Source organism: Bos indicus, chromosome 6, assembly GCF_029378745.1.
Source record: "Bos indicus isolate NIAB-ARS_2022 breed Sahiwal x Tharparkar chromosome 6, NIAB-ARS_B.indTharparkar_mat_pri_1.0, whole genome shotgun sequence".
In the NCBI taxonomy this organism is placed as follows: domain Eukaryota; kingdom Metazoa; phylum Chordata; class Mammalia; order Artiodactyla; family Bovidae; genus Bos; species Bos indicus.
Window position 1 is genome coordinate 37,011,248 of NC_091765.1, and position 23,793 is coordinate 37,035,040.

At 38.1% G+C, this 23,793-nt stretch overlaps 2 protein-coding genes across 4 annotated transcripts in view; one reads left to right on the plus strand and one right to left on the minus strand.

The window, feature by feature from the left end:
* HERC5 (HECT and RLD domain containing E3 ubiquitin protein ligase 5) overlaps window positions 1–22,115 on the minus strand; it is a 45,057-nt gene extending 22,942 nt beyond the window's left edge. Inside the window, exons 1-13 of one of the 3 annotated variants that reach the window (XM_019962476.2) lie at window positions 21,603–22,111; window positions 19,570–19,690; window positions 18,877–18,953; window positions 16,285–16,506; window positions 15,036–15,127; window positions 14,647–14,777; window positions 13,054–13,199; window positions 11,695–11,771; window positions 9,694–9,797; window positions 8,107–8,166; window positions 6,470–6,563; window positions 3,305–3,494; window positions 1,913–2,067 (exon numbers count right to left, since the gene is read on the minus strand). In XM_019962476.2, the coding sequence (XP_019818035.2) occupies window positions 1,913–2,067; window positions 3,305–3,494; window positions 6,470–6,563; window positions 8,107–8,166; window positions 9,694–9,797; window positions 11,695–11,771; window positions 13,054–13,199; window positions 14,647–14,777; window positions 15,036–15,127; window positions 16,285–16,506; window positions 18,877–18,953; window positions 19,570–19,690; window positions 21,603–21,912 (1,779 nt within the window). In that variant the 5' untranslated portion in view covers window positions 21,913–22,111. Of the gene's footprint in view, window positions 1–1,912; window positions 2,068–3,304; window positions 3,495–6,469; window positions 6,564–8,106; window positions 8,167–9,693; window positions 9,798–11,694; window positions 11,772–13,053; window positions 13,200–14,646; window positions 14,778–15,035; window positions 15,128–16,284; window positions 16,507–18,876; window positions 18,954–19,569; window positions 19,691–21,602 lie in introns of all 3 variants that reach the window. The other 2 variants (XM_070790899.1, XM_070790898.1) reach the window with 2 other exon arrangements.
* PYURF (PIGY upstream open reading frame) overlaps window positions 1–23,793 on the plus strand; it is an 88,033-nt gene that overhangs the window by 29,642 nt on the left and 34,598 nt on the right. The window lies entirely within an intron of this gene.

Here is a 23,793-nt window from a genome sequence, read left to right on the forward strand (position 1 = left end):
ACTGTTACTACCAATAAAGAACAACATAATTCAATTCTATCAATTCCAGAATTAGGGATAGCAACTAAAAACTAACATTTGATACATAACACGTACCTTTTACTATACATATCTCTTAGTGATGAACTCTAAGAGGTATGTACAAAAATGTAGACAGTAGTGTATTTACTCACAGAGAAACCCTCTTCCCGCCCCCCGCCCCCAGCAAATAGAATTGCAAACAGTACATACTACATATCAATCAATACTGGAATGGGAGGGGAATATGTATACCTACAGCTGATTCAAGTTGATGTCTGGCACAAACCAACATAATTTTGTAAAGCAATTATCCTTCAATTAAAAAATAAATAAATTTAAAATTAAAAAAACCAAAGCAACAAAAAATATATTCTATCTTTAGAATATAAAAGCCAACATGTCTTAGTTACATTAGAGTCTGACAGTATTTTGGAATTTTTTGACATGGAATTTTGTTTTATAATTATTTACTATACTCTCTACAATGTTTTCGGAGAAGGCAATGGCACCCCACTCCAGTACTCTTGCCTGGAAAATCCCATGGACGGAGGAGCCTAGTGGGCTGCAGTCCATGGGGTCGCTAAGAGTTGGACACGACTGAGCGACTTAGCAGCAGCAGCAGCTACAATGTTTTTTCTGTTTGTATGTTTTGCTTGACAAATGCGAAGAACACTCTTTTTTCTATTTGTTACACTAAAAGTTGAAAAGTATTTTAAAGTTTTCCTAGTAATTAAAATTTAAAATGGCTGTATTCTTTGTGTACTTTTAGCTTTATGGTTTGAACCTGCTGCTGTTTTTTTGAAGCTGCTGCTGTTGTTTTGAAGCTGCTGCTGTTGTTTTGAAGCTGACTGGTTTCACAAAAGATAAATATTCATGGTAGTTCATAATTTAGCAATAAAAATAAAGTACATATAATTTTTGTCTGGATTAAAAAAAATACCGGAATGGGTACTTATGGTAGAGACATACTATAAACTCAGAAGTGAAAATGAGTTGAAATACAGACAGATGTATTAATCTGGATGAATCTATAAAATGAAACACTATGTAAGCAGCGTAGTCTATTCATATTAAATTTTTTTGAGGTTATTATTTATTTATTTATTAAATTTTATTTTATTTTTTAAACTTTACAATATTGTATTAGTTTTGCCAAATATCGAAATGAATCCGCCACAGGTATACCTGAGTTCCCTGTCCTGAACCCTCCTCCCTCCTCCCTCCCCATACCCTCCCTCTGGGTCGTCCCAGTGCACCAGCCCCAAGCATCCAGTATCCTGCATCAAACCTGGACTGGCGACTCGTTTCATACATGATATTATACATGTTTCAATGCCATTCTCCCAAATCTTCCCACCCCCTCCCTCTCCCACAGAGTCCATAAGACTGATCTATACATCAGTGTCTCTTTTGCTGTCTCGTACAGGGTTATTGTTACCATCTTTCTAAATTCCATATATATGCGTTAGTATACTGTATTGGTGTTTTTCATATTAAATTTTGAAAACAGCAAAATTAAACAGCAGTGTCTAAAATTACATATAGCTATAAAACAATAAAGAAGTGTTAAGGGAACAAGTAACTGAAAATCCAGGATCCTGGTGGCCTTCAGGAGATGAGAAAGTACAGTCTGTGAGACATACACAGGTATTCCTGAAGTTTTCTTTTTTAACATGGGTGATAGTTACACTGATGTCTGTTTTACCACTTGTCTTTAAACTGTACATAAATACTATACACACTCTATATGCATGACTTCACAAAAAAACATTTTAAAAAAGCAATATCAACTTCATGCTTTGTAAGAGTCTGCTTAAGATTCAAGCCAGGTGAAATCAAGGAAATTCTTATTGCAAAATAAAGATGTATGGGTTTCTAAATCAGCACTTACCCTATAGAGCTTTTTCAACACTTCGAGGAGAGCTTTAATGTGACTGTTATTCTCAGAACTTTCAGTCCAATAATGCAGTTGAGCAATGACAGCTCTTTTAAACATCTGGACCAGATTGATGAAAATAGATTCTTTCAGAGATGCCCAATATTCCTCTGAGGGATACAAAGGTAGATAACTGTTAGCATGTAATGTTTCTTGGATTCTTTCAATATTTTCTAAAGCAGTCAAAAAATTATTTTCTAAAAGTAGTCAATATTTTCTAAAACAGAATATTTTCATATGTATCATAGGTATCAATATAAAAACACATTTGTAATATACTTTTCAGTAAATATAATTGCAATTGAAAGTTTAGATGTCCTCAAAGAAATGAGTTGAAAGTTTCGTGTCCTAAAAAAAAGGATGCCTTAACAGTAACAGAACCACAAACCTGATCTAATTAATTTGTGAAGGGGGAAAAAAGCTAGACAAAATTAATTAGTCACATTTTTTTGCCCCAGTGAAATAGCATACCGTATGAAAAACCAGATAAAAAACTATTTGTGATGATGACTCTTTTTTCACTCTGAGCATGAGTTTTTAACTCTTAAAAACCACCTTTCAGCATTGTGAAAAAGAAAACTGCTTTAAACAACTGCTTGTTCACTTACAATGTGACTTAAGAAAACATAAGAAAGGGCTTCCCTGAGCTGATATGCTAATTGTGTCGAAGACCGCAACAAAGTTTAATCAAGGCCTAGACCTAACTTCCAGTGTACTAGAAACACAGGGAAAAGAATAAACAATCAGACAAAACTAGATGTGAAACACTGTACAGAAAAACTGACCCAGGCTCTTCTTAAAAAAAAAAAATTCTGCAAAATACTTTTTGAGACAACTGCAAAAATCTAAACATGGCCTAGATATTATATAATAGCATGGAATCATGTCTAATCTTATTAGGTGTGATAACAAAGTCATTGTAATACAGGATTCCATATCCTTACGAGATATGCATGCAAATATTATGGGTAAATGTCTCCAATTTACTTTCATATAGTTCAAGAAAAATGAAACTTAATCTGTACATCAAGAGGGAGATGCTTACACAACAAAACTGCTACTGACTGTCAGAGAGTATCTGGGATTTACTGTACTAGTCTTTCATTGTCTGGGAATGAAGTTTTTCTTAATGAAAAGTAGGGAGCAATGGACCTCATGACCAAGTCACACATGTATCATCACAAGATCACTAAAAAGTGACTAGAACAATCCATTTTGGATGACCGCAGTAATGATTACAGCATGTTTATATGCTAAGAATATAAACTAAAAAACAAGAATATGTTTACAATATGTTTCCATTGAGAAGATTGTTATGTATTTTCAAGTGTAAACCATCAATCTTACCCAGAACCCCTGACATCTGGTCATTCATTTTACAAACAGCTTCTGCAAATGGAACCACCAGGCTCTCCCAGTTGTTACTATCATGCATCACAGGACATTCTGGGAGAAGGAAGAAAACTTCTAAAGCTTCTTGGTGTGGAGAATTAAATGGAAGATTTTTGAGCAGATTATCCTTGAGACATGAGGTTATCTGTGGTCAAAAAGGATCCGGGAAAAGACAAGTCAAACACAGCAGGAACTGGGTGCAGTTACTCTAATAAAATAACGTGTGGAACCTGGAGTTTCATTCCACCATGAAACTGGAATGATCACTTGTCTTTCTAAACCCCATGTTTACAATTCATCTCATCTACCCTCCCAAGTACCTAGGAGTACGTATTTGACAAGTATTTTCCCCATCCATTGGTTGGCGTTTATGAAGGAGATCAAGAAGAAATCACACGTGCAAGACTGTACTAAATGCACAATGGACTCAGAATTAAAAAGCAGCCCCCTAATAAGTTCCATAGTCTTCCCTCCAGCTCCACTATCACACCTCATTTATTAAAGAGGAAGAATATGCCAGAATCTCCCAAAGTAAAACAAAAATTAAAAAACAAAAACAAAAAAAAAAGGAACTACAATGAAATCAACATGGTTTCCTGCTATCTTCTTACAGAATCACCTGTCTCATCAAACTCTCTCCACCAAACTCTAGTTTCTCTCTCTCCCAATATTCTTTCAATTTCCCCAATTCAGAATGCAAGTTGAAGAAAAATCTGAAGAAATGTGAAGAAAAAAGTTGAAGAAAAATTCAAATGGAATTGTGAATTTTTATGTGTTATGTGGGCTGAGGTAACAGTAATAATTTGTCTAAAAGCCCACTAAGAAGATAAGATAGTGTTTCTAGGGTTCTTATTATTTGCCAGATATTCACATATATAAGGTCATCTATTCTTGTCATTTCTCTGTATAATAGATATTATGATGCCCGATTTATAAATGAGAACTCTGCATGTCAGAGAAATTAACTTGCTCAGGGTCACAGAGCTAAGTAAGAATCTCTCCTGGTTCTTTCTGAATCCAAAGCTCAATCACTGAATTAGGAGATACTAGCAAATGTTATCTCTAAATATACAAATTCTTATAACCATCTATTATAAACATTATATTGGGTTCCCTCTACTAGGTTCAATCTTCAGAGTCATGCACACCTGATTACTACACTGTAACCCATTTCCATGCCTCCCTCTTCCTCTGTGCTCTTCATCATCCACACCCCCAAGCCTCCCAGCTCTTTAGAACCCCTGCAAAACTCTGGAGCCAGTTACAGAGTTTCACATCTTAGGCCCTGGTGCACACCCTCCTGGATTGCCTGGTATGTCTTTCCTCTGTAGGAACCTGGTACAGTCTCCCTCCACCTTGGGCACCTTGTTTTGAGCACTCTAAATAGAACCAACCATTTACAGCCCAGAGTAATGAATGAATTCATTCACCCAAAAATGTTTATTATACACTCACTATGTTCTAAGCTAGGCATTTGGGAAGACTAAGTGTAGTTGCTCAGTCATGTCCAACTCTTTGTGACCCCGTGGACTGCAGCCCACCAGGCTCCTCTGTCCATGGGATTCTCCAGGCAAGAATACTAGAGGGGGTTGCCATTTCCTTATCCAGGGGATCTTCCCGATCCAGGGATCAAACCTGGGTCTTCCGCATCACAGGCAGATGCTTTACCCTCTGAGCCACCAGGGAACCCAGTGAAGACATCCAGTCTTCACACTGACATCTGCACAAAGGTATCTGTTTCCCTTCATGAACTAAGAGCCTCTAAGAATGGGGAGCATGTCTCTCTCATCTGCATCAGGAATCCCACCACAATGCCCTACTCATGGCAGTATTCAACTGTTGGCTGAATAAATGAAGGAAGGCCAAGTCTGTGAGTTCATATCACAGAAACCTCAAAATAGAAAGAAACATTATAGGTCTTTTGATCCAACTATCTCGTCTGAAACAATGGGAAACTGCTCCATGATTATGTTGCTTGCACTGTATGTGATACTGTTCTGTCACAACCAAGGTATATTAACCTTAGTGGTGAACTAGTCCAACTTCTTCATGAATGCAGAAATGGTTTTCTATTTTTGGTGATCTTTCCAAGTGCTGCAGAGTCCTGGATAAAGGTGCTTAATTAGGGATCCATTTTACTTCAGACTCCTAATTGGGCTGTGGTTCTGCCAAAGTTAATATAATTAAATTTTCCATCTTCCCTTGAGAGAAAAGAGTGTATGTAAGAGAGAACTTGCAGCTAAGATACAGAATGTGGATTGTGACAGAGCCAGAGAGCAGGTGAGAGAGCTGACAGCAGGGAGGGAATGAGTGGATATGGAGGGAAAGAGAACGAGAGCCACAGAAGCAGAAGGCAAGGCCAAATCGGGGAGGGACAGAGAAGCAAAGAGAGGAGAAGTGGAAGTGGGGGAGAGAAAAGAACCAGAGACTTAGGAAGAAACAGATTGAGCGAAGCACACAGATAATACTACCCCTAGATCAATCAGTACAGTAGAACAGGGAAATAAATTAATAAAAGCTATATATTAGGAAAGGCTATATTAAAAAAGGAAGTATATTTGAAGCATCTCCAAGTGCGAAGCCTAAGGATAGTAATAACAGTGCTGAAACAAAGAAAGAACAATCCCAGAAAGAATAAGAGCATTCTAGAATCTACAGAAAAGGAACAGCAATGCAACAAAACACAGAAGAAGAACCCAAGAAAGAAGCCCTTTCTGAGGGGGACAGTCACATTAGAAAAGGTGTTCTCATTTCTATACTTAAGTGTAAAATAATTGCAAATAATATGCTGCTCTTATTCTCGTGTAACCGTCTCAGCAAATATTTTAATAATCTTCCTAAAGTCAGAGTTGAAAACATTCCCTCTAGGGGAGTCTGTGCATATACGTGTAAACATGTGTGCATACAGATAAACTGTTTTGACTATCTGTAACCTATGTTCCTACTATTTCACCCTATGTGGGGAAACTCCTGAATACTATTGGAGTTTAACTTAATTTATATAAGCCACAGGGCTTCAGAGAATATATGAAAACAAGATACTTCTTCTGAAATTTTGAGTTCTTATAAAAATGTTTCAGTGTATTTTCTTTTTCCAAGTAACAATCTGAAGAATACCACCGTGTTAGTAATCCAGTCCTTTTGGGTTAATTCCTTAAAGGTGTTCCTTGCTGTATTCAAGTCCAAATGAATAGATATCATTTTTCCATCTATTCTGTGAAGGAAGATAAATGAAAGATAGATAAGTAAGTAAATGAAAAAAGAGGCTTCAAGATTAAGTATTTTATTATTTATCCAGATGAAAAGTTTATTCTAAAGCTTGCTTCATTTTAATAAAATTATTTTTTCTCACCTTTACAATAACATATGATTGTTTCTAAAATGCCAAAAAAATATCAAGTCTGCATTAACAATATATATGCTATCAGACTTTATATCAGATACTGTCTCACCTTAAATGAGTAATCAATAAATATTTATTTTCCCGTAAATTAAAAAAAAAAAAAAAAAAAAACAGCCAAAGATAAAAGGTAAGTTTTTCTTGTTTCCCAGTTTCATGAACCAGAAGCAGGAACCAAAAAAGGGGTCTCCAAGCAGTAAATTTGTAGTAATCCAATAGAAAATTACTAATGAAATGACTATCTTAACCCAAGAATTATACTGGATTGAATATATTACTAAAACAGACACATTCTTTGTGAAATAATATATTTAGTGTCTGAAAAGAGACAAATTCTTTTAAATAAATATTATACCAATATTTAGGAAAAGAAGTACAAAGTCATTCTTTCATATACTTAAAAATACAAAGAAACCTAAGTATCCAGAAATAAAGAAACAAATCAATTAAGATATGTCCTTCCCATGGAATACCTTGCAACCATTAAAATGATGTTATGGAGACATACTATTATAAAAATTGAATAAAATAGAAAGTGGACAAAACATTAAGTATAAATAAATATATAAAACAATACCATTTTTTGTAAAAGAACACATTTGCATAGAAAAAGATATTTATACAAACTCTAGCTATTATGTGTAAGTGCTGAATTTTGGCTGATTTTCATTTTTGTTGTTCTTTCATGTCATTTTTTTTTTACATTTTCTACAGCAAACATGTATGTGCTTTTGTAGGGGAAAAGGTAATTTTTTTAAATGAGATATTATTTTACCCTCAAACCATTTTATCATTTTTTAATAATTTTAATGAAAAAATTTTATAAACATTTTAAATAAAATTTTAATAAAATATAATTTTATAATTTTTCTTTATAATTTCTTTCACAATTTTTTAAATGAGACATAACTGACACGTAACATTATACTAGTTTCAGGTGTGTACAACATAGTGCATTGATACATGTAGAGCATATACTGTGAAACAATCACTACACAGTTACAAATTTTTTCCTTGTGATGAGAACTTTTAAGATCTATTCTCTTAAGGAAGGAAGGAAGGAAAGTCGCTCAGTCGTGTCCGACTCTTTGCGACCCCATGGACTATACAGTCCATGGAATTCGCAAGGCCAGAATACTGGAATGGGTAGCCTGTCCCATCTCCAGGGGATCTTCCCAACCCAGGGATCGAACCCAGGTCTCCCACATTGCAGGAGGATTCTTTACCAGCTGAGCCACAATTCTCTTAGCCAACTTTCAAATATACAATACAGTATTATTAATACTAATCATAGTAACCATGCTATCATTACAGAATACTTTTAACAAAATTTTAAATTTATTATAATATATATTACCTTTCCCTTAAAAAACTTCCAGTCAGACATGCAGGAGATGAAAATATCTCTCTTATTTCCCTATATTAGGAATAAGATTGTGGTTAAAACAAATCAGAATATGTCTCCTTATACAAGAGGCATAATAATTGTCCTTCAAACTCCTCCTGCTATCTCTGAGTTATCTGAATACTGCCATGTGCATCTGAAAGTCTATTTCATTTGTGAAATCTCAAAATTTCAGAGGCAAACAAAGAAATAAAAAGATACGTATTCAGAGAAGCAACAGGAGAAGAGAAGGTTTGACCAACGGTCAGTATTGTAAGACAAATAAAACACTCCCAACATACCCAGTTTCCCAAGCCTTATTTATTTCTATTCTACTGAAGTGGAAACAAAATAGAGGGTGGGGGAGTATGCTCAGTTCCATCTTAGAAGTAACTGCACAAACAGTTCTTGACCATTCGTGCTCTCCAAGTCAAGATGCAGCTATTTGGTGTAACTACTTTCCAGAATTATAAAGCAATACCTAAAGTGTCTCTAAAAGGAAATGCTTGTAAAAATGAGTACAATCTTTAACGATGGTAGGAGTTCTATTATTTACAACAAGGTTGCCTAAGATGTTCAGCTGTGAGTAAGAATTCAACAAACAAGAGACCCAAAGTCAAGCAGGGCTGGGAAACTATACACTATATTTCCTGCTCAGAGTCACAATTACACAAACATATCAAAGGCCCAGAGAGGTCCTGCAATAAAGAGAGCTGCCCTCATGGAGCTTAAGTGCTAGTTGTGATGATTAATTGTATGTATCAACTTGGCCAGAGAATTGGTCAAACACCAATCTAGATGTTGCTGTGAAGGTATTTTTTTAGACAGCATTAACATTCAAATCAGCAGAGTTTGAGTAAAGCAGATTACCCTCTATAACGGGGGTGTGCCTTATCCAATCAGCTGTAAAGGTCTTAAGAGGAAGTGTTAAGGAAGAGGAAATTCTGCCTTCAGACAGCCTTGGGACTCAAGCTTAATATAATTCTTCCCTAGATCTCCAACCTGCAGTCTTGTCTCACAGATTTTGCACTTGCCACCCCCTACAACTGAGTGTGTGTGTGCTCAGTTACTCAGTCGTGTCTAACTCTTTGTGACCTCCAGGGCTATAGCCTGCCAGGCTCCTTGGTCCATACAATTTCCCAGGCAAGAATACTGGAATTTTCACTCCTTAAAAATCTCTCTCTACACACACACACCCTCTTACTGATTCTGTTTCTCTGAAGATCACCAAGTAGTAGACCACTGTGTGATGATTTAGTCACTAAGTCATTTCCAACTCTTGTGACCCCACAGACTGTAGCCCACCAGGCTCCACTGTCCATGGGATTTCCCAGGCAAGAACACTGGAGTGAGTTGCCATTTCCTTTTCCAAGGGATCTTACTGACCCAGGGATCAAACTCTCATCTCCTAAATTGTATGATTCTTTACTGCTGAGCCCCTAGGGAAGCCAAACAGACTACTAATGGACCACAAAATCTTACATCTTTGTACTGTGCAAAATCAACTGGGAAAACACTGATTTAAAGAGCTATATGAGCAGACAGACACTTAGGTTGTACCTTTTTGTATTTTGCCATCGTTTAGTCCCCACATCAGCAATCCATCTCTTTACAGTGCCTTCATTCAAGGTAGGAATTTTCCTCCTCAGATTCACATAGGAATTCTGTAAACAAAATAGTAGAATATAGTAATCTAGATACAAATGAAATAGGTCTTCAACTTTTAGGCACCTTCTAAGGATAGAGCATAATACTAAGTATGGATAATATAGCTCTGGAAAATCATAAAGATTCTACCAAGGAACAATTAATCATTTGCCTGGTTGCCAGTTTCTTGACCAAGGATGTTTAGATCCAAAGTAAACTTCTCTGAATGCCCCAACACTGAACACTTTATACGGATATGACCAGATTAAATTGAACATTAGAGAGTTTGGGGAGATCCTGAAAGGACTGGGTACAGAAGCAGCAAGAACTCAATTTGCCTTGGTGAAGTAGGATGTGGAGATTATGGACTGATTATTCATAAGACTATGAACCTCGGGTCTTTATTAATACTGGCTGGCAACGTCACTTCAAAATGTTAACCCATTAGCTTCTTAAAACCCTAACCAAAATGCCATTTGCAAGGAGCTTCCTGAAAGGTAAGTAGAATCTAGGGAAATCACACTTATTTGACATACAGTATGGGAAAAATCTGCCGATTCTTGTTGAGTAAAGATGCATGCGGTTTAGACAATAAAGGGTCAATAACGTCTAGCCATTCCCCAACATGAGCCTAGGAACATCATGATTTTGGAATTCACCAAATCTAGATTCTGAAAATTTTTGTTTTACTTAGATACCAACTTATAAAACTTCTAGTCTCTAGTCTCCTAAGGTAATACAAGTAACAACAAAAATAAACAAACGGGACCTAATCCAACTTACAAGCTTTTGCACAGCAAAGGGAATCATAAAAATGGAAAAGACAACCTATGGAATGGGAGAAAATATCTGCAGACAACATGACTGACATGGGCTTAACCTGCAAAGTATACAAAAAGCTCGGCAACTCTATTAAGGTCCTCTGCCCATTTCCTCATTTGGTTGGTTGTTTTTTCATTGTTGAGTTGCCGAGCTCTTTGTATACTTTGAAATTTCTCTAATGAAGACATATAGATGGCCAGTAGGCACATGAAGACGCTGAACATCACACATATTAGAGAAACGCCAAGCAAAACTACAATGAGGTACCACTTCACACTGGTCAGAATGGTCATTATTAAACAGTCTACAAATAACAAATGCTGGAGAGGATGTGGAGAAAAGGGAACCATCCTATACTGTTGGTAGGAATGTAAGTTGGTGCAGCCACTATGGAAAACAGAATGGAGGACCCTCAGAAAAGTAAAAATAGAATTACTATATGACACAGCAATCCCACTCCTGGGTATATACCCACAAAACACTGTAATTCAAAAAGCTACATGTACCCCATGGTCACAGGAGCATTATTCACAATAGCCAAACATGGAAACCACCTAAATGTCTGCCAACAGAAGAATGGATAATCAAGAAATGTGACACGTTTATACAATGGAATATCACTCAGCCATAAAAAGAACAAAAATCATGCCATTTGTAGCAACATGGAAGGCAACTAGAGATTATCATACTAAGTGAAGTAAGTCAGGAAAAGTACCATATGATATCACTTCTATGTAAAATCTAAAATATGGCAAAAATGAACCTACCTACAAAAGAGAAACAGATTCACAGGCACAGAGAATAGACTTGTGGTTGCTAAGGAGGAGGCCAAGAGAGAAAGAGGGGTGGACTGGGAATTTGGGGTTCGTAAACGCAAACTATCACATTAACATGCATAAAAAACAAGGTCCTACTGCATAACACAGGCAACCGTATCCAGTCTCCTGGGATAAACCACCATGGAAAAGAATAGTAAAAGAATGTATATACATATGAAACTGAAGTCATTCTGCTGTACAGCAAAGATTGGCACAATATTATAAATCAACTATACTTCAATTAAAAAAAAAACTTCTAGAGATCTTTTTTTACCTCTTTTTCCATCCAAATCAAAATGCTTTGATTCCCTCCAGCAACCATTATTAACTCCTTTACTGAGGTGCTGCTTTCTGAAAGGAATTTACAAAAAATTAGAAACTCATGTGATACAAACATACATACACAAGTAACTTTAGCTCCTTCTTAAACTGAGTCCTTTTATCTTTCTGACAGACAAAGACTCAGTACACTTCCCACTCACAAAGCAAAAATACATATCTACTTCAGGGTGAAGTCTAGTTGGCAAACAGGTGATTCGGAAGGCTGACAACGTGGTATCAGTTTAATATACATGGTTACTATAAATGCTTATATATTCAACACAGTCAAACAAATACTTGATTAGTTAACTGTTCCCTGGTTTAATTTAGCACCTATTACTAAAAACCACATTCTAGGAACTTCCCTGGAAGTCCAGTCATTAGGACTCCATGTTTCCACTGCAGGGAGCACGGGTTCGATCCCTGGTCAGGGAACTAAGATCGTACAAGTCACCTGATGCAGCCAAAAACAAACAAACAAAAAGCCCTTTCTACAACTCAAGATTTTATCAGTGACTATTGGCTCTGAAGAATGTTAACAGTACTTCAAAGGCCTATGTACGTGGTTATAAGAAATTAGATATAAGATACAAACTGCTTATGGAAATAACCGTATCGTTCATTTCCCCAGAAGAACTGAGAGAACTTTAGTACTTTAGGTCACCACTAAGCTTTCAGAAACAAGTGACCCAAGTGCTCCAAGGCACTTCTATAGTGAAACCTTTCAGAATTAAGCCTCTGAAGTTACACAGTGCAAACACAGTTCAAGTCTAGCCCAAACTGCTTACAGGCTAACCCTTCACTTTCCAAGTCTCTGTGCCCTCCAGTAAGATGGGACTGAAAGCTCACATCTCCTGATGCTGCTTAAGGACAGGTAAGAAGACACAAGCAAGTTAAGTACAGTTACACTGCCTGGTGTATGTCAGCTGCTTATCATTCTGAGGGTTTTTTATGATTAGGAGTCAGTTTAGTCAGGTAAGAAAACCAATCATCATGGAAATGATAGGTCCCTTGAAGACTGGAATCAGAGACTGCAAAGGCCTCTGAACCCATATAGTTGGTTTTTTTGTTTTTTTTTTTTAATGTTCTATCATTCTAAGTTCACATTAATCTTAACCTGAAGGGCTTAGAAAACTAATGGCTATTCTGACTTGATAAATTAGATACGGTATGTTAAGTTATTTACAAGTAAACATGAAATCAGTAAAATTCCATTCATAGTCTACATTTTTCTTGGTACATTACACACTTAGGAAAATCAGGTTTTCAACAAAGGCATTTATGCCAAATCCTGTGCTCCCACAGAATTTACCAGATTTGAGTTCTTCACTTGATAGCAATTTCATGGGACGTGGTATCAGCTGATTACGTGTCCCACCGTTTCCCAGTTGTCCTTCTTTTCCAGAACCAAAAGAAAAGACCTTTCCCGTATCAGAAACATAGGCAAGTGTGTGCTGCCTAATAAACAGAAGCACATACAGTCAATTCTCAATTCTCCATAATGATCAGAATATGCAGCAATCTGGTAAAACTTCAGAATAGAAATTATGCTACCCAGTGAGTGAAACTAGTTAACAAACTCCAAGTGGATGAAATTAGCCATGTGGAAACTAAGAAATCACTAATGTGTAGCTGAGGTGATTTTGGAACCCCAAAGTCCACTGAAAGCCATGATGCTGCATCCTGGCAAAGGATTTCCCTTGGTCAGAACAGGCACCACCCCTAGCATTCTACTCCTTTTTTAGGCCTTGGCTTGAGTCACCACCTCCTGGAAGCCATCTCTGAGCTCCTCCCCTTCCCCATCCTAGAAGATGGAATCAGGTGATCCTGAGCTCCAACTCTACTTCCCAAAGACCTTTAATTATGCTGATTTTCTTACCAATCTGATTAATGGCCTCTCCTATTATACAGATGTATAAGGAAAGAATTTGGCCTTGCTCAGAGCTCTGGCCTTTATTCTCACCTCTAGGGAGGTGATGTCTAACCTCTTAGAATTTCCCAAGTGATAGGAGTGTCTCGGTTATTCATGGCAGGCCCCTTGACCACACCTAATAGTTTATCAAAGTGGCTCATAGAGGCCCCTTCAGCTATAGGTAAGCTGAACCTCTGGGTACACAGAGGCTGGAGTCTGAGTTCAGTCACATGGGCAATAATTCAATCAATCATGACTAAGCAATGAAAGTCTGGACTTGGGTGAACTTCCCTGATTGACAATATTCTTCACAGTCATGTATCAGGCTGGGAGGAGGTAACACTGTCCATGCCTCCAAGGGGAGTGGACATCAGAAGCTCCTCATTTGCACCTCTTTTAGACTCTGTCCTATGCAGCTCTTCCTTTAACTCTATCGATAATTTGTATCCTCCTCTTAAAATTGACCATCAGTATAATAGCTTTCAGTGAGCCTTGTGTCTTTCCAGTAAACTCGCCTGTGTTAGTAGGGGTGCTTCTCTGGTTTGCATTAAGACATGTCTAAGGTGAGGATTCCTCCTGTAACACATGCTACTCAGAGGAGTGTGTGTCATGAAAAATCCAAAGTGGTGACAAAGTTTCTTTGGTTAACACAGATAGAGTGAGGATATCAATGAGTAATCCTTTCTAACTCGTTTATTCATTTTTTCCAAATAAATAATTTTTTAAAAGATAAAGTGCATTTTAATGTTTACAAAGGTATTTCACTGAAGGACCAACAGAAAGTATATTTACATATTTAAAAAATCAATTAAAATAAATATGTATACTAAAATAAAGATTATGATTGTCTAACAATGTGAATTAAGCATTTTCACCTATCTGAAAATGTTTGATAGTTTTAACTCAAAGAAACTGAAGAGAAATTTTATTAAACTACCTATCTAAATTTATTATATTTATCTTATCAATTTTTATTGATACTTTACAACTTACCTTCCACATGCTATCTGGGTCACTCTATTTCCAACAAGCCCAGTTACCAAACGGGGTCTTAACTCATTCTGTGTTGAATTGTGACCGAGTTGCCCGTACTTTCCATCACCAAAAGTAAACACCAGTCCACTCTAAGAAAGGGAATTTCTTATCAGAAATTAGAGAATATGACACAGAAGTAACACTCACTTCTGTGGAGGCATCAGTGAAAAATCAATAAAATCACCATCAGAACAAAGCCCCCCAATTATCAGGACAGTCCTGCATGGGGAAGCAGTGACCTTGCTTCCCCAGGAAACACCAGCTGCCCATATCTCCATGTTCTAGTGCTCTCTCCACTACAAAGTGCTCTTCTGGAACTGCAGTCAAAGAGACAAGGGTACACTAACCTTTGTGAGCAGCGCAGTGTGACAGCCACCACAAGCAAGAAATTCAACTTTCTGATCATCCAGTGCTTCAATACAGGAAGGAGACTCTTTATCTACACAAGGAAAAGAAGAGTTCAAGTAACCACAAGGAAACATTGAATTTCATACTGGAGTTCCACGCTACTGATAAAACACCCAGATTACTTCCTCTAGGCCCATCACAGTAGCTCCCAACACACTCTGACAAGAAAGGCTCTATGCTGGTAGATTTAGGTCTGAAACTGGAACAGGGGTGGTGGTCAAAGGGCCACACTTGGGGGTACTCACCTGTGAAGTGTCACTTTCACTTCCCAGAGCCCCTTCTTCTCTTTTTAAACCTGACTTGATTAGCTTTCGTTGCAGCATATCTGGTATTTCCAATTCTAGTCTAGCATTATTACCCTTCTAATGAACCTAAAGCTTCTTATTTTTCTTTCAAATTCTCTAGTGGAGAGAATTGCCTTACACTACCTCTTCTCTCTATCACGATTACTTCCTTATCCCAAAGAGATTCAGCAAAAGTAAGTTCAGCGGTCCTTTATTCCTTTTCCTCCTGTGAAATGACTTATGGGTTCTCCTGAGTAACTAGCACGGGGACATGTGAGGCAGAAATGCAGTATCTGACCAGTAACCCTAGGCAGAATGTGTATATTACCACGGCTGATAAAGCATCGGAGTTTGCCACACCTGAAATCTCTAACAAGGGGTTTGGGGTCATCAGAAATATTGACTTTTTCTTTGGGGAGGTAGCTCAGTAATGCGAATTACATGTTTATGTGTGTCTACACACATGTAATTAAAACCTTACCACGATTGTATTAATAGATATTTAAAGTCCACAGGTACCTTAAAGGTCACTTCATCCAAACTCATCACTTTACAGAAAAAGAAAATGAGACATGGAGAAAAATGAAGTGACTTGGGTAGGCGAAATTAGTTAATGTGGAAGTGGGCATCACAGCCCAGATATTCCGATCTCTTGTCCAACGCTCTTTCCCTTTTTCCCACTTGACCCAGACACTCATCTCAATTACAGCCATGACCTGCACACTGCGTGTGTTGTTTAGACCGATTCTACACTGAACACAGAGAGATAACCAGGCAAATCAGTGCTAATGAAAGCGGGAATCTGAACCATTTTTGGTTCAGATTACATTCCAATTATATTCATTTCTCTTATATGTCAAATATATTTGTTTATAATATGAAATTTTAAAATATATTTCCATACTGTAGGTGTGGCCCAGGCCCAGCTGTCCACAATTATTTCTTCCCCAAGAGTAAACATTTCCGGACATGGATAAGGCCATGCTGTGGGCTTCTCCTGCAGAAATCTGAACCAAGGGGACTCCTGAGAGGTTCTCCACAATCTCCGGTGTAGAAGTTGAGGCAAATATTCTTCCAACTCCAAGCTGGCCATCTAAGTTCTGTCCCCAAGCAAAAAGCTCACCACCTTGACATTAACAGAGAAAATGCTGTCTTAGTAAGTTTAAAATGCAGCAGACATCACCCTAGGACATTATATTCTATCCATACTACACCATTACAATCTCGTCCATTCAAACTGACAGGACTGCTCAGATCTCAAGACTCAGTCAGAAAAACTAGAAGAAACTTCTCTTCAGCAGTAAAAGTTACAGTTCCTTATCTCCTACCTCAAAGGGTAGTATTAAGAACTGGATGTCTGTGTTCGCCCAAAACTCCTATGCTGAAATCCTATCCTTCAGTGTGATAGTATTAGGAAGTGGCCTTTGGGGTGGTGACTAAAATTGGATGAGATCATGATAGGGGGAGCACTCATGAATGGGATTAATGCCCTTATAAAAGGGTCCCCAGAGAGCTCTCTTGTCCTTTCCACTTGTAAGAAGACTGCCCTCACTAGATACCAAATCTGCTAAAACCCTGAACTGGACTTCAAATTTCTGCTGTTTAAATCACCTACTCTATTTTTATTATAGCGACCCAAACAGACAAAGAATAAAGCTATTGGAATATATTACAATCAAATTCAAGAAATACTTATTTTTAAAAACTCACAGGATGGGCCTATGAAAGACAGAAATACTCTACTTTTGAAAACTAAAAACCCCAAACTACCTTTCTTTCTCTCCCTCTCCATGTGCCCAAAGATGCTAAATAAATAATGTAAACATACATTTGAAATTGCAGTACAGTATCATGAAGAGTGAGCATCTTCTTCCATGAATTAAATATATGGAGCATATTTTCATTTTATTTATCTATTTTAAAAAATTTTATTGGAGTATAGTTGATTCACAATGTTGTGTCAGTTTCAGTTGTACAGCAAAGTGAATACACATATTGGAACATATTTTTAAAGAAAAGTTCTTAGATGTTATCTAACAGAGATGACAGTACCTAATAGAGGCTGAAAAAATATATCAGAGACTTAAATTTTAGTGAGTACTACTCTGCAAGATACTATGCAGGAACAGGTGAGAGGTAGAGATTTTCCTTCAAACCTAACTACCAAGTGCCTATCAGTCGGCAGGAAATACCAAAATGAGAAGGATGAGTAGTTCCCTTTCTTGCTTTCCCAACTTTCATTCTTCCTACATCGTATTATGACTTACCAGTAATAAACCCTGAACAATCCCTTCCCCCCACATCCATACATCCTAGGCTTCTTGAAGGCACATGTATCTGTTTCACCTTCACAACCTGAACATGTACTCAAAATGAAAGAGTTGTTCATAAATGGATCATGTCAAACAACCAGCTTTTTCCAATACAAATTAACACTTAAACCTTAACAGAGCCCTCAGTGTAAGTCAAATACATGATCACTTACTTCCCTTGAATTTCAGCTTTCATTCTAAAAGTTTGTATCTGTCCTATGTATTTAAAAAATTTCCTTGATCCTGAATTCCACTATTCCTTATCACCTGCCTGTCTTAATTAGGTCAAGTGGCTTCAGGAAATAATTCATATTCACTACTTCCCTTTCCTACCATTATGGCATCTGATAAAAAATGTTAAGTAATACAGGGTTGAGGAGAATCCCCAAATTCAAAAGTTAATGTTAAAACATGTCAGAGGCCAGCAAACTGGCCATAAAAGCAGACCCAAGGGATTCTGAGCTCCTATCATGGGAGCTGGAAGAACCCTAGGAAAAGGGAAGAAAGTTCTGGAAAAGGGTGGACCATTCCTAGTCTTGATTCCAGAGAGAATGATTTTAATTATTTAGAATATTTTCATTGTTTCGTATTTGAGAAATAGAAAACAGAACTGCTGAAATAAATCTCTAGGCCCAAGATGGCACCCAGGTGCCATGTCACCAAACCAAACTTTCACACTCTGAACGCTCAGCCTAACCAGAAACACAGTACATCCAGTCAGCCAATCCCCAAACACCAAGTTTACTCTGGGCTCTATACTTATTTCCTTGATCAGATATGCAACCACAGTCAATCATGCCCTGTTTCCATATTGAACCTTCTGACACTCTACAAAACTTGCCCTTGCTCAAAATCCCTTGGGAAGAGCATTCCATTGCTTATGAGCTCCTGTACGCTTTCAATCAATAGGCTCTTTTCCCTTAAATAAAGAACATCAAACTCATTACCAAATTGCTTTAGTTTTTTCATTTGAGAGAATAAAATGTAGGAAAAGTAATTATGAAAACCGGAAGATTTTATAGGTCCAAGAATTCTGATTTTGTATCTCTTTTAGTAGTGTTCTAGACCGTACCACATTCAAAACCATATTTCGGTCCTGGTACCAAATGAAGCACATACATTCTCTTAGTTCTATATACACATAGATTTACTCTCTTTTGAAAAAACAATATTTAGAAAAGTACCTTTTGAGAGTGCAAGAGAATGATAATCTCCACATGTGATCTGAATTATATTTTTTTCTTGTAAAATGCACTGAAACCTGATGAAAGGAAATATATTTTACATTGATCACAAATAAGTCACAACAGTTAAGAATTATTAACTGTATTTAATTAGGATTGAAACTCCAAAAAGTTAACTTCACATTCAGCACATCTAAAATTATTATAGTAATAATATGCTTTAATTAGTGGTTTAAAAGGAAAATAATGTTCATTCTAAAACTGTGGTAAGATGATTCTAAGACTCTTTTACAAACCATAATTTTATGATGCAGGAATAATACAAGATGAAAATAAGTTCTAATTCACAAGATCTACTAGGAAAAAGTCTCACAAATCATTCCATGATAATTCACTTTTCTCTGGGGTTGAAAACTACTTTGGGGTTAAATGAGTTAATTACTATGTAAGTCCAATTTGGGGATACGTGGACTAACCAATCATTTCCTTTAAGTGCCAAATCAACATGGTACATGCCCTGGGAGATACAAATTGATTTACAGTTCACTAGTCAGTTCAGAATTCGTCATTTACTTAAGATACCACCATATAAAGCAAAGATTGTATAAAGTAACATTTTCCTACAAAAATTATGATGCTTTTTGAGTGAAATTTACATCATTTTTAATAAAAAGATAAAAAAAACTTTCCTACCTTGCATGTTCTATGCTATACTTGTACTCAAATGGTTTTCCATCCGAGGATAGAACCAGCATGTGCTCTTCTCCTTGGTCCATGGAATGTATCTTCATTTTTTTCCCTAACTTAATGCACTCTGCAGAGCAAATCCAACAGGAACTATCATCACTCACTGTGACCCACTACTATTACTCACTTAATTATAATGCACTTAAAACACCTGGGAAAAAATGTCAACTACACAACTTAACATGAACGTCTAAGAAAATTCAACCATGCACCAAGCAGACAAAATAGCAATGACTATTGTCTTGACAACAGATTTTTTTTTTTAATTTGGGAAAGCATCGATTTATATACTGTTTTAAATTGAATATATCTTTTCAATTAAAATAGCTAACTATTTGCTTTTAGATTCCTGTTTAATAAGTTCAAGGAGAGAAACTAAATTTGAAGTGCTAGAAATGAAAAAGTCTGTAAGAAACTATAATTTAATTTTTGGAGAACATACTTCATTTTAAGAGTAAATGAGGAATTGGGTTTGGGGGACAATTTTTTAAAAGGATGCTATTAAAAGAAATTGTACTGCCAGTGCATATTTAGCGCTTTCTCAAAGTTAAAGATTTAAAACTGTCCACTAAACCCTTTACTTTTATCTCATTTAATTTGTTCACAAAAAGTAGGTAGAGTTGGGACCTTGTTTCAGTTTTCAGTTCTAATGAAATAAATCTATTTACGCGAAAGATCAAAGCACAAACCACTTCATAATACAAATTCTAAAGAGAACCAAACCAGTCTGGTAATAAAGAATGGCCCAATAGACTAAAGCTTTTTTAGAGACTCAGCATTTCAAATCAGTTGAAAAAAAGGAGGGTTTATTCAAAAAAGGTGGGTTTATTCAAAAAAAGGTACTGGAACACGGCTAGCCATTTTGGAGAAAAAAAATAAATCAATCCATATTCCTCCCACCTCACTCCTTAAGTCAAAATAACTGCTAAGTGTATTTAAAATGTTAGGTTTAAAAGCAAAATCTTAAAATTAGGAAAAAGATGAGAACATTAAACAAATTTGGATTGAGAATAGCTTTCTAACATAACACGAAATGCTTAAGTCTCCTTAAATGAAAAGACTGATGCAGTAAACTATAAAATAACATTAGCAAACGGCAAGTCGGGTAAAATTTTACTGCGTATATGACCGACAAACGGCTACTCTTACTCAATACACAAAAACTCTTCCAAATAAACAGGAAAAAGATAAACAACTCATCTTTTTTTTTAAAGCGAGGCAAAGATGTCAATGAACTGGCAGTTCACACACCCCCAAAAACCTCAAATAACCTACAGAAAAAAAGGTTCTCGACTTCCCTCAAGTTAAAAGCAAAACGAACAAAAGTAAAATATCATTTTCTTCACGCAATAGATGGGCAAACTTTTTAAAATTAAATGTGTGGTCATTTACAACCCCATCCATCTGTAAAATCTGGAGTCAGGGTCACCAGAGCTAAGAAATCTCTACAGAGATTACCAAAGTGCAACTGAAAGCCCTCTTTAAATTGCTTGCACACGTAAGACATTATCACTGAGAACAAGAAAACCCAAACAAGGTTCTCCAAAGACTCACAAAATCAAACCGGTATGTTCTAAAAGGCGTAAGTGAAAAACACACTTTGAATAGAAACCAAAGATAGAGGCAGACTGGCTGAAATGCTGCCGGGAGACTCCCTCCATGAGGCGGCGGGCGGAGCGGACCTTGTGTTTCTCGCCACCGTCCGGCCCCAACTCCGAGCCCGCGAGGAACAAGGCTGGAGAACTCAGGGGTGCCAAACGCGAAAACACTCCCAGCCGGGCGCACTTCCACGGCCCGCGCGGGCCGCTGCGCCGTCGGGTCCCTCTGAGTCTCTCACGGTCAAAGAAGGACCGCACACCCACAAGTCGGGCCGCTCTAGAGAGAAGCGTCCGTGCGGGCCCCGGCCAGGACGCCCACCGCACTCACACCCCTAGTCCGCGGAGGGGATGGCTGAGAGGGCGCTGCGCGGCCTCACTCACTCGGCTTCCTGGCGCCGTCGCTCCCCGCCGGCAGCTGGTGGACTTCGACGCCCGCCCCGCCGCGCTCCAGCACCGCCAGGCGCCGGCGCGTGCAGCACATCTGGCGTGTCGCCTCGGGCCTCTTGGATAGCGCGCTGCGGAGCCCGGCGGCGCTGGGGAAGAGCCAGAGCTTCGCTCCCCAAGACACCGCGGGCACTGTCGCGGAGGGCCGGGACGCGGGGGGTCGGGACGCGGGGGGTCGGGACTCGGAGACCCGCCCGGGTACCGGGCGTGCGCCGCCCCGCGACCTCCTCCGTGGCCTCCCCTCCATCACCAATTTCCCGAGCTCCTCAGCCGTGTCTCAGCTGTCCGAACCTTCGAAGTAGACCGAGCTGAGGCGAGGAAAAGAGACGGCCAGGGCCTGAAGGCTGCCCCCGGCCGTCGTGGTGTGGAGCCGCAGCGAGCGGAACGCACACCGACGTCTGGGAGCCGCAGTCTCCCTACCCCGCCCAAACGCTGGGTCCCGACGTGCTGTTTGGGGGCGGAGCCGGCAGTTTCTGAGAGAAACGAAACTGATTGTTGTTGTTTTTTTAAGGGAGCGGAATCGAAAAGAGAAAGGGAAACTTCATGATTTTAAGACTGGCTTGGACGGTGGCCAGAGTAAACAAGGCGCTAGTCTGTGAAGAGGTGGGAGGCGGGGCTGAGAAGATGTCCTCAGGCGGGCAGTGGCCACCTGAACTGGACCAGGTGGCCTTCGAAGAAGTACTGCAAATTCCACTAGGAGGAGCCTTGGCACAGGCGGACTTGCAGAATTTCCAGAAACTACTGTGACGAGGAAAGCTGAAGTTTGCTAAGCACTCGGCTCCAGGCTTTGCCACAGCATCATGGTAAAGCTGAAGAGAGCTATCCCATCCCACGGCCCACACGACGGTGCCTGCAGCCACTGCTGTCCATATATTTTTGCCTTTTCTAGAGTTTCTTAGGAATGGAATCAGATTTGTGCAGTCCTGTGTCTGACTTTTTTCACTTAGCATAAAGTTTTAAGATTCAGCCTGTAGTGTTTCATCAGTAGTTCTCTCTTTGTTATTGTTGAATGGTAGTCTATTATATGAATATACTACAATTTTCTTTATCCATTTACCTATAGGCAGGCATTTTAGTCCTTTCTGGCTTGCGGCTCGGATGAATAGAAGTGCTGTGAATACTGTGAACAAGGCTTTGAATAAATGTGGATATGTGTTTTCATTTCTTTGGAATAAGTAACTAAAAATGAAGTTGCTGTGTCATATGGCAAGTACATGAGTATCGTTTGAAGAAACTACCATACTTTTCTAAAATGCTATACCGTTTAGCATTCCCTCCAGCAATTTGAGAGGTCCAGTCCCTCTGTATTCTTCCCAACATTTAGTACTGTCAGTCTTCTTAATGTTAGCAGTTGCGGTAGTCTAAAATACCATCTTACTGCAGTTTTCATTTCCATTAAAACTTCCCTGGTGGCTCAGTGGTAGAGAAGCCGGCTGCCATTTCAGGAGACACCAGCTCCATCCCTTTATTGGGAAGATCCCCTGGAGAAGGAAACTGCAATCCCCTCCAATATTCTTACCTGGGAAATCCCATGGACAGAGGAGCCTGGTAGGTTGGAGTCCATGGGGTCACAAAAGAGTTGGACAGGACTGAGCAACTAAACAACAATGATTAATGATGGGAAATTTTTCAAGTGCTTTTATTAGTGCTGATCTCTGTCTCCTCTTTGGTGACGTGTCTGTTTGCATCTTTTGCCTATTTACTGATTCCATTGCTTATCATCTAAGATTGTTTTTTTTTTTTTTTAATGTATGAGTCGTCTATGTTACATATAAAGTTCTTTACTAGATACATGTTTTGAAATATTTTCTACCAGTCTGTGGCTTGCCTTTTAATTTTATTAAAAATGTCATTTTAACTAACATAATATTGTACATCAACTATACTTCAATAAAAAGAGGAAAGTTATGATAAAACTAAAACAAAAAATAAAATTACATGAAAAATGTCATCTAAAGAGCTAAAGTTTTAATTTTGATGCAAATTATTCATTTTTTCTTTATCCATTCTTTTTCTCTTACCAACATTATTCCTGCTTTTTTTTTGACGTTAAAAAATCTTTGCCTAACCCAAAATAACAAAGATTTTCTCATACATTATCTTCTAGAAGTTTTACAGCTTTAGGTCT